General features: G+C 43.6%; 1 protein-coding gene across 1 annotated transcript in view; it reads right to left on the bottom strand.

The window, feature by feature from the left end:
- gas2l1 (growth arrest-specific 2 like 1) overlaps positions 1–9,820 on the bottom strand; it is a 21,627-nt gene extending 11,807 nt beyond the window's left edge. Inside the window, exons 1-2 of the mRNA XM_035658679.1 lie at positions 8,585–9,820; positions 267–374 (exon numbers count right to left, since the gene is read on the bottom strand). Of these exons, the coding sequence (XP_035514572.1) occupies positions 267–374; positions 8,585–9,286 (810 nt within the window). The 5' untranslated portion in view covers positions 9,287–9,820. The remainder of the gene's footprint in view (positions 1–266; positions 375–8,584) is intronic.
- Positions 9,821–11,469: the final 1,649 nt, after the last annotated feature.

Below are 11,469 nucleotides of genomic sequence, written 5' to 3'. Positions count from 1 at the left end.
TTTTTCTCTCTTGTACAGTGTTTATATTATATTATATTATTTTTTTTTCATACTGTTCTTATACTGGCTTTATCTTATCTTAATTAAGGTAATGAAAACAATATACTTTTGTGTTTGTGCAGCTTTTCCATTGACAATATAACGCACAATTATTTCTTCTGTCTGCTGAGCTGCTCCATGATCTATGAATATTAAACGTATAAATAATAACGTATACATAAAGTTCACAGTGACAGATAATTCTGTGTATGGTGGTGAGGGCCTACCCTTATGAAGATCAATGCACTTGAGTCTCCCACTTTGTACTTCCCCTCCGACACCTTGATCATGGGAAACTGAGCTGGACAGGAACACCGGCCCAGAATCTCACGCACCTGAGGAGAATAAAAACAGAGCAGATTAACATCCACAGCAGACAAACATGACACACACATCCGAGAGGAACCCGACAGCGATCCCTTCCCGTTCTTCAGGTCAGTGCCCCCACAGGAGATCATGTTTAGTCACATTTCGGTAACCGTGGCCAAAGCGCCGCTGGTCCTGAGCGCTGTGTGTCAGCCACACAATGAATCTGTTTTATGGTGTGAGAAATGGGCATTCTTGGCTGCTTGAGTATATGAGGGTGTGTGTGCGTCATCTTCCTGCCAACTTTTCTCTCCAAAGCACCTACTGGGGGACAGAGTGCCCCGCCTTGCTCTCTTACCACATTAAAAGCCCTGCCTCATCTCATCTCTCCAGAACATTTTGGTAATTTAGTTCACCGCAAAGTGTCACAAAAGCACAAAAATACATATGTGGACATATGGCTAATGAATACTCTCCCTCTGTACGCTGTTACGTGACACTGTTTCTGGTTGTGACATCATAAACTGAGGAGAGAAAGAGCTCAGACACCAGACTGCTGGTGATGATGTCAGCAGGCCTGTGCTGCCAGCTGGGTTTTGAATCGAGAGAGTCAGAGCCGGTGCCCTTGCTGTGGTTGGGGGTGCTTATTAGGCAACTGGAGTCAGACACAACTGCAGGGTGGAGCGAGATCCGCCTGTGTTGCACAGGCCTGTGCTCTCGCAGGATTGGACAGCTTTGATGTTTTTCTTGGCGTCTCTCTCAGACAAAAGGCGTATGCGTACTTGTCGACCACGAGGGAGGGAAAGTGAAGCGGCAAAGTGGACGGAGGAAAGCACAGGAAGAAAAGAAGAATAATGGCTCCATAACTGTGCGTGCAAGGGCGGCCATTACAAAGGGGAGGAGTGTGTTTTATTGATATTTGAGCGATCAAATGATGTGTTAGAGGAAAATTTCAGGTTGTGAGCTCCCACCCTTGGGCTGTTTACAGTACCTTTTGTGCTGTATACAGGGCTGAGGGGATATGGGCTGTGTGTGTGAGTAGGTTGGCCTGTAACACCTACATTATGGTGTATTCAGAAGATTAAGGAGGCACCTTGTTATTTTCTTGAAACAGCACCCTTCTTTCCTTCCTATGCTAATTAAAGAGGGAGGAATCAGTGCTAAGCCTCCGCATCTCACCTGCCTCCCTGTTCTCCCTCTCACCTGCTTCTATTAGGGGCCCTCTTCTCTCTCATCTGCTTTGTTGTCTATCAGCCTTTATTTTTAGCCTGTGCACTAGCTGACTGGACCTATATTTGTCTTTGCTTCCTTTGTTTTGCTTACATTTCTACATCTGCTCGCTCCTTCTCTCCGCTCTGTCACTCTGTCAGTAGGTGGACAAGCCCTGTTTGGAAAAACCCCAGCCAGTGAGTTCATGGAAAGATTGCTATGGCAACAGACACACACATAGCCTTACCCTTCCCTTTTTAACTGTACAGTTTGACTTTTTTCATTCTCGCTAAAGTAAAGCCTTTCTCTCGCCCTAAAACCTCCCCCAGCGCTGTTCAGCTGAGGTCATACGTTTTCCTCCAGAGGGAAGGTGAAGGACTCGCACACTGTGTCTCATATGAAAGCTTCAGCAGCATACAACAATAAAGTGTTTTAATAATAACCTAATCAATAGCAGCCCTGACATTTGAAATATTTACTCTGTGGAGTCTTGTGTGCACTTCCCATGTCTTAGCTGTGTCAACAAAGGGCACACTCAGATACACTGAAACCAAAACTCACACGCTTTCACACACCAGAATGAGACAGAAGGGGAGGAGAGAGAGAGACAAGGTCATGCAGGAAACATGCGGAAGTGGAGCTGGAACACTGCAAGAAACTGAAGGATGAATTATGGATGCATGCTGGTCAAATGAGGGAAGCTTTTAGCAAGAGCTGCAGATGTTCGAGAGGGAAAAGAGAGAAAAACTGAACAAGCGACTGAACAATCCACAGCATGCCCCTATACTGGGAATCTGCTGAATCTATCTTAAGATAGGAATGCAGAGATGTTTTGGCTTGAAAAGAGAGAGAGAAATATTTTTATTACTAAAACAGACTTGTGTGACATTCCCTGTGAATTGAGCTGCTGGGTTTGTGCAAAACATACACAGTACATATTGCTTTAATGATCCCCCCTCCTCAGATCACGTCATATCTGTTCAGTGTGAGTCAACAACCACTCTGTGCCTTTCCTTCCTGACCTGCAAACATCTGAGGGGCCATTCACTGAGGGCTGAGCAAACCCTTGGGGTGAAGAGAGGAAATGGGAGGGGAGAGATAAAGATTCTATTCCCCATTTTCTTTACTGATCTCAAATGTATACAGTAGCTTAACATAATGGTATCTGAACACAGGAATGTACCAGGTTCCCAATGTTGTTCTACTCTATTAAGTATATTTGCTGTTGTATGATTTAAACTTACTTGTTGTTATTATATGAATACACAAATTATAGTTCTGGGTTTTCAGACTTGACATCCAAATTGCATAACTCTAAGAAGCCACTAATCCATTTGTATATTTGTTCTCCTCATGAGTCAACAAACAACATACGACCACACAGTTTACTCTTATGCATTCATCAAACATAGGTGTGCTGGCCTGCTGTAACTGGCTCCTTTATGATTGCTATGCGAAAGGATAATTACTGCCAAACTCCAACAATAAAAACTGAACATTACAACAAGTCACTCCGCAGGAATTTACACGAGGGTGTTTCCAGGAGTTGACTTAGATTGGAGGGTTTACAACAGAATACATGGTACTTTCAAAAGGTAAGAAAATTGAGAGACTGAAAAGATTATAGCACATACAGTACTTTTAAGTGAGTTTCAAACATGACAAGACTCTCCTCTTAGCTTATCTTCTTGCCCCGAGGATCTCCTGTCATGACTAGAAACTTCCCAAGATAAAACAACCATCAGATAAACACAGAGACATGAAAACTATGCCAGTACTTGGTAGGAGGGAACTTAAACTTAAGGGGTTATTGCTTCACCACCCACGATAAGCATTCCTAAAGCCTGTGAACGCACACTGAACACAGCTACATATCAGTCTATCTTCTATTAAACTACTGGCCCTGACAGCCTGTATAAACGACTCCTCTGTGGACAACCATACAACATCTCATAAACATGGAACAGCCTTCTATGCAGAAATAATCTCTTTGAACAACCGGGGGGGTGTAAAGAGGGTGACAAATGACTGAATGATTGATGATAATGTTCCAAAATGGAAAGATCATGGAAATGCATGTATTTGGAGACTGTTGCTGGTACAATACGCCAAACCAGCAGAGATGAGACAGAAAACCTGAGTTGGACAAACGCCTCAGGGTCAGGTATGTCAGTTAATGCCAATAACCTTCCACCGGGATTAAGCTTACTCACGTATTAGCTCATTATTACTGAGATATAACATGTTAATTAGTGAGTTTAAGAGGTGCTGGTAGGTGGATTTTGTTTCCTTTGGACAAAGCCAGGCTAGTTGTTTCCAGTCTTAATGCTAATCTAAACTAAGCTGCTGGGTGTAGCTTCATATTTACCGTACAGACATATTTCACAAAATGTCAAACTATTTCTTTAACTGCTCCAATGAATAATAACAACATACTTTTCTCTTTTTATCTTATAACCTGTGCTGTGTGTTTTGATCAGGGTGAATCATGTAATCATACTGGCTCCAGGCAGGCCTCATCCATTGCGTCAAGGAAACAGGTCTCTGATAATCGATGCCTATCTTCTGGCCACATGATAAACTGTTCATTGGGGAGCCAGGAGGATATAGCAATCTAATGGACATCAAGTGCTGCAAACTCTATTATTCATCTGCTTCAGTCAAACAGCAGTGTAATCACCCAGTGCAGGATATCAGGCCAGTGTCTAAGTCATTTGCCCTGTTTGTTTTGATGAGGCTCAGCATTCTGCTTGTGACAGCCGAGGTTAGAGGAACTGATTGCCTACCGATGTCCTACTAAGTCCTACTCATCCTGACAGCCTCCACCTGACACCAGCTTCAGGAAGCTCCTGGCGGTTGCAGAAAAACAACCAGACAACTCCACAGACAGGCGCCTGTGCACCCAATTAAACGATAATCATGCAAATGATCAGCTGATAGCATCAAACGCTGCATTAAAGACATAAAGTGGGCGATAAGCAAAGTGCAGAGTCAGCTGTTTCCCCAGGCAACCTGCTGCATGGAAAACAGTGGAGGAGGAGTGAGATCTGCTCTGTACTGTTACTGTGCAAACTCTAAAAGGGTAAAAAGAAAAACAACATAAGCCCCTAAAAACACGAGTGCATTTTACAAAGGAGGGAGAAACACTGAAGGATGCCATGCTCTCTCAGCAAAGCGTATGAGTGTGACCCAACGCAAAGCATGATGACCTACTTTTCTCTTTCACTCTAGCTCGCTCTCTACTGTAGCTCTCCCTCCCAGAGCAACATCCATCCCAGTCAGGTTTACCAGAGTGTACAGTAAAGTCACTCTAGGCACACTATCTGTTGTCTACTCCCCTTTTTTTTTTTATTCCCTCAATGCACAAATTGGAGCATAAGGTTAATGGAGCAGACGGCGCATATAGGCATAATACACACATTTTCTCTCTTTATTGCCCTTCCCCTTTGCTCTGCTGGTATCTCCATTCAAAGTCTTTGATTAAGATGTCAGGCTTTGATTGCCTTGCTATCAAAGGTCTATTCACAACTTCCTCTTCAATGCCACCAACAAGACATACTGTTGTGCTCTTTGCTTTATCATCTCTAGTGGTAACCGGTGTGGGGGAGGGGAATGGGAATAGGGGCTTGCACATATATGAACTAAACAAGGGCTGAATGTTGAAGCCTGGGGTGAGAAGAGACATGAACCAGTTTATACGACTGAGCAAGAAGAAGGAAAGACACGAAAGAAGGGAGGCGACAAAGGCTGTGAAGCTCCTATGGCCTGTTGTTTATAAGCTCAAATATAGTGCTGCATAGATGCTTATGCATGCAGTAAACATACGAAGAATTAGAGTGTGTATTAAGGGGTCAGTAGGTGTCATTTAAACTATTACATGTATGTCAGTTTGCATAGCTCTGTATGTTTTTACACAACTAAGCCCAGGGCCTAATTGCAAGACCTAGAAAGTATACAAAAGGGTCACTTTTTGTAGGTAGATGACGAAGATGATGTTTTCTTTACCTTAGGCTGCTTGCAGCATATAGGAAAATACAGATTCAATCAAAGTCGATGTCATAATCCCTATCTAGTGCTGATTTGAAAGAAAATCCACTAATGCAAAGGATAAACGTTACGTGGACATATAGTAAAGTGAACCAGCTGCTGTCTGTGCTACTTCTGTGAAAAAAGTCTCCAGGAGTTGGAAAAAGGAACATTTATTATTGACTCAAACTATAATGAAGAAATGAGACGCCAGTCACTTCCTCAACTTTAGAGTGGAAAGCCGTCCCACAGTGAGATGAGTAACAACAGACCGGTGGGAGACATAGTGGTGGTGAGTGTTTACATGACGGCGTGCTGTAACCAGGAAAGTAAACTGGACAGACAACAGCTTTCTGAAGATTAAATACCTATTGTATTGTTGATGTGACACATCAGGTGTTTGCATTAAGAGTCAGGAGTTTGTTGAGTCACTTTACTGTTACATAAGCCATGTGTACTCAGGAGAAGTCGTAATATTTGGTGCTACATTTTTACTGTGATTATTGAATGGCCAGATATCCTTAAAAGGACTTGCACTTAAACTGATCCTGTTGTCTGTATGCAGACTACTACACTAGTTAGAATAATGACATGTAATCCTATTATCACTACACTTGTATTGTCTTGTTGAACTCAACAAGAAGATTACTTTGATCATCCAAACGCCACACAATGTATGGAAGGATAAACAGCTGCCAAATGTACAAATCTCATTGAGAGGCACAAGAAACAAATGCCAAACTACAAAAATAATGAATAATAATAATAAGAATGATAATAAATAAATACAATCCTGTGTACTCTACTATAAATATAGACATTTCACTTTGCTGGCATACACTGTACAGCTCACATTTTCAGTTTGAGATATGGTTGGATTAGGGCGTTGTGGAGGCACATGTAATGAAAACATCCTGGGTTCAAGTGCAAACAGTATTCGAAGGTAGATGTTCCCTCCTCCCATCATCTGTTGGCTTTTGTAAAGAAAACATGAAAGCTAAATGAAAGCTTCGTAGCATTTCAGTTTGCACAAGCACAGGCTGCTGTATCTGTGGGAGTTAATGGCCTGGTAATTAATTGATGACATTTCATCAATAATGTTATTGGATATGAACAGGGAGGCAGTTGATGAATACATTTATAAATAATGTATTTTTCTAAAAAAAAAATAGCTTCAAAATGTTAAATCATTGTGAATAATAAAAAGTGAGTCTTTTTTTTTTTAAGGAGACAAACCATCCTTTGAAATAAAATCCATCTTGGAGGAGGCAGGAAAGTCGCCTCTGGCTGCCTGATTGAGGGTAACAGACACACAGTCTGCTGTCACAGCTGTGGACCAATGAAACTAAGCCCTTTAACTTTCTTTCTCTCCCTGACAGATACTCATGACCACAAGCAATGAGGTTTTCAGTAATAACGGGACACTAATCTCTTGTAAGGCCACTACATCAGTGCACACAAGTATTCTGCAGAATAAACTTGTGACTGTTGTTACGGAGGATAGAGAAGGCTGATGCCTTGCAGTAGGAACCGAGTGGGTTGCTGAATGAGAAGATATTGATCAAACTATTTCATTTCGATTGTTTCCTGGTAAATCTTCTGCAGTCCAGGAAATTGAGAGGTATTCATTGAAAATACGACTGGACCTCGAAATTAGAAACTGGCCACAAGCAGCTGAAGCCATTAGACAGGATGTGTTAATACAACTCAGCAAACCCTCAATAATACTGCACAATTTTAACATTGCGGCCTCACATCCTGTATGAAGAGCTAATGTTGCTGATGTGGGAGGTTCTGCGCAGCTTACAGGCATGCAAAATTCTAAGGTTGACAGGGGAGGGTGGGGGAGATTTTATTGACCAGACACATGACGACTGGGAATGCCACTTCCCAAATCGGTCAAAGCGAATCAAATGTGTCTGTCTGTCACTGTCCGGTGATGGATGCGTCAGTGCGGATGACAGAGAAGGAAAAGAAAAGGGACACGCTTTTTAGCTTTCCTATGATCTTTTTGTCCTGAAATGTAGACTGCTTGTATAATCCTCGGTCATATGAGAGTGTGCAGACTCAGTCTGGACACAAACAGCACACATCCTCCTCCACATGCTCTCCTATTTCTGTCTGCGGAGGTCACACCAGAACAGCTCTGCTCTGCTGCCTGACCAGCATGAGAGTGACTGTCCGCTGTCTCCCCTCCTCCCTCCGCTGTCCCTCACTTCATCGGTGCCAAAGACGGACATTGTTCGTCTCATCAACATTAAAACGTTGACTTCTCCCCCACTCACAGATCCGAGCACATGTTCCACTGGTCTGTCTGTCTGCTCATTAGCCCTAACAAGATTTTTTGCTCATGTGCGGCAGGCAGTGGCAAAGGTCAGCCAGATCAACAAGGCAAGAGTTGATGGTTTGAATTCCACAGGACAGGAAATGGCTAAAGATGACCTTTCACTAAAAATATATATATTTTAATCTCTGACAATCTCTGTAGAAGCAGCTCTGAGACAAAGCAAGAATGTGGGTGTCAAACACACATTGACCCTCCACAGGTGAGCAGGAATTTAACAGCACAGTCTCAACACATAGATGTACGCACAGCACAGGGAATCCATAAGGCGCCTGACTCCTCCATAGCACTGACATGATATTTTCAGAGAGAGTCCTTCACTTTTGACACATTTCTGCCTCTTACTATGGGACAGATTGGTTTTCTATCAGCTGCTTCATACTGCTCAGCACCAGACAAAACACACTGGGTATTTACTCCAGACCAAGGCCAGAGGGTGAGAAGCATGTGGGAAGTAGGATTTTTACCATGTTTCACAGTTATGACTAGTGATGATTAAATTGCGAGGAAATAACATTACACTAGTCTGTGATGACCTGCATGAGCATAGTAATACAGTTATGACACATCTTGGGTTTCTAATGAGTCAGCTAATGTTATTCACAGTAAATCAAGTTATTAATACATACAGTGGCCTCTGTTTTTATCTTTTTAACTCACCAACTCATCCAAATTTCGCATGTCACATAAAACTCTCTTCGGCTGCCAGATGAAGGGCTCAGGTTCAGGTTCATCCTCATCCTCCACACTGTGGCTGCTCTCCTTCCGACTGAAACACCTGCTGGGCGGACTCTGCTCAGCTGGCTCCCCTGCATCGATCCGCAGGCTCTCCTGATCCCGGATCTCCTCTTCGATCTCCTCCTCCAGCTGGATCAACATGGGGGCCAACATGCCAAACTTGGACCCACGTCGCGCCACCTCCAGAAGACACAGCACAAAATTCTTCTCGTTGCATCTCTCCACCAAGTCGTTGGTCTCAAACATGAGGACGTCCTTGATCCAGAGCTCCTGCCTGCACCAGCTGATGAAATTGGACACATTATCCCGCGCCAGGAACGAGCCAGGGACAACATTGCGTGACTGAAAGACCACATCTTTAGATGGCACCTTCATGGACTGTGCAGCCTCCGGGTACTCCAGCTGGAAGTCCTGCGCGGCTCGGTTCACGTTGTTGGCGTGCCGACAGAGGGCACAGCCCGTCCCCAGCCCATCCATGAAGGTGTCCGCAGTGATATCTAGGTCGTACAGGGTGTTCAGCCATTCAGCCAGATCCTCCTTCATGGCATACAGGTATTCCTCGCTAGATTTAAAGGGCCGGATACTCTTGGAGGCGGCGGACTGGATGTTGCTCTGATCAGCCATATTGTCGGATTCTGTAGCCTATCAATAAAGTCTACTTGATCATTCCCGATTGTCTCATTGCACAATTGCGCTCCGAAGCCTCATCCGCGTAATGTAGCGAAATAACCGCGTTGACGCACCCATGCCGGTTTGTATGTGCGGTTTCTTATCGGGGCTCCTTGATACCAGGCTTTGTGCTGTCAGAGGCATATCTGGATGCGGGGTAGCCGTGGCGCATGGATGCGTTTTCCGGATGTCTCTGCGAAACCCGTTTCCTTTAAAGAGCGCATCGCCGGGTCCCGGAGCGAGAATGAAAAGCGGCTGCAGTCCGGGACGCCGATACACACCCATGCGACGACTCCGTTAATCCAACACCCGGTGGCCGGTGGGTCCTCTCGCCCGCAAAAATCCACGTGTCACCATGTCTGTGTGTCCGCTCAGCTCCGCATCGGTGAAATCACGACCAGTGAGCAGCACTCAGAGTCCGCAGCTCATCTTCCCCGCACATAGGACCCGCCTCCCGTACTGAATATGTTGACCTGCTGTAGCTTAGACCAGCAGAGCGACTCGGTGGCACATCCCATTATGAAGGATCAACGCCCGGGCAGAGCAGGAAAAGTTAACCCCATGCTCACCAAAGTCAAGCAACAGTGACTAATTAATGTAGGCTATGCTGGGGTTTCATCTACAACAACAGCTGTCAAATACATGTAGCAGAGTGAAAAAGTACATTTCCCTTTTAGTACAACTTTAAATTTGTATTTAATTAAAATTGCCAGGCATTTAATTTAAGCTTATTTTGCTTAATTTATCTGGAAACTGGTGTATTGATTCATCTGTATGGTGTTCAGGCTGTTTATTCCACTGTGAGACAAATAGACAGCTACTTTTATAATTTTCCACTAAGGTTAACACGTACAGTAAGCGGGCTACATTGTATCTCAATAATGAAGCCTTTGTGTGGTCTCTTCACCAAACAGCCTAAGGGGATGGAGGCCAATAAAGCCTGTTTTTCAGCGTCATGAGACAGAAACTCTGCTTAGCGCAAGAAATTCCCTTCCAACTGTATGTTATCAATGGCTAAAGGATAAAATGAGGAACCTCTTGTTGAGTTAGTTAAGCTTTAACAGCCTTTGTCTAAACCTCTTGAAAGTTTTGTAACGAACGTGTGATTATTGGTTTGTACAAATCGAAAAAAATGCTACACCTGGGAGGACAGAGCTTTGTAAAGTCCTGAGACAGCAGGAGATTGGGGATTATAAAAGGAGATAGTGAGAGATGCACATTGAATGGACAGTGTTATCCACTCTTGTTAAACAGGCTGTAAACAGAGCTCAAGACAAAGTAGCCAGCACATGATCTGCTGTGTGGATGATAGATAATGTGCATTTGTCATATAGATTACTAGATAAGAGAGCTGTTGTTAGTGCGGGACAGAGGACTACTTTTTGGGGGTCCCTTAGTAAGTCAAGACAACTTTACTGTTACTTAACATTTCTCTCCTTCTTCTGCATCATCTAAAAAATACCAAGGGCCAGACACAGACACACTATTCTTGATGCTGTTAAGGGGCTGATGGCTCAAATGTGAGGTTTGAAACTTGGGTCAAACTTTGGTGCAAGAGACCTGATTTTCAGGCCACACCAGAATTGTGTTGAGGGAAACCATCTTTAAAGACAGTGTGTGTTATAATTTTATAGAAAGTACTTCTATATGTGTTCTTATTCTGAAAGTTGTTGCAGAAATCCTTATTTTCCATCTAGTTTAACTCTTAAATTAACGTGGAATTACATGTTCAAAAACTTCCAACTGGGCCTTTAAAAGAAATATTTTCCACCATCTCAGTTTCCCCTTTAACAATCTTTTAAGAAAGCGTGGGCTCTCCTCTATTGGAGCGGCGCATGTGCCCTCCTTAATGTGTGATTGTTTGAATTTAAGCGAAGGCCACTGCCAAGAAGGAGAGCTTGTTTTCATTTAAAAAAGAGGGATGTGTCTGTTTAAGAAGGAGACAGAGAAAGAGAGAAAGAAAGGAAGGGAGGGGGCGGAAGAGAGGGAGAGAGAGAGAGAAAGAGGGAGAAGGTGGGGGTTGATGAGATCATTTTCTGGGCCTGGATGAATCAGCTTTTCTGTCAGTAAAGAGAGAGAAAGAGGGAGAGAATTCACTCTATTAATCCACACGAACAACTGGCCACAGCAAATGAGAA

This window comes from Morone saxatilis, unplaced genomic scaffold (genome assembly GCF_004916995.1).
Source record: "Morone saxatilis isolate NCDOM2014 unplaced genomic scaffold, NCSU_SB_2.0 Contig16, whole genome shotgun sequence".
Classification (NCBI taxonomy): domain Eukaryota; kingdom Metazoa; phylum Chordata; class Actinopteri; family Moronidae; genus Morone; species Morone saxatilis.
This window is presented reverse-complemented; position numbering and strand designations above follow the sequence as displayed.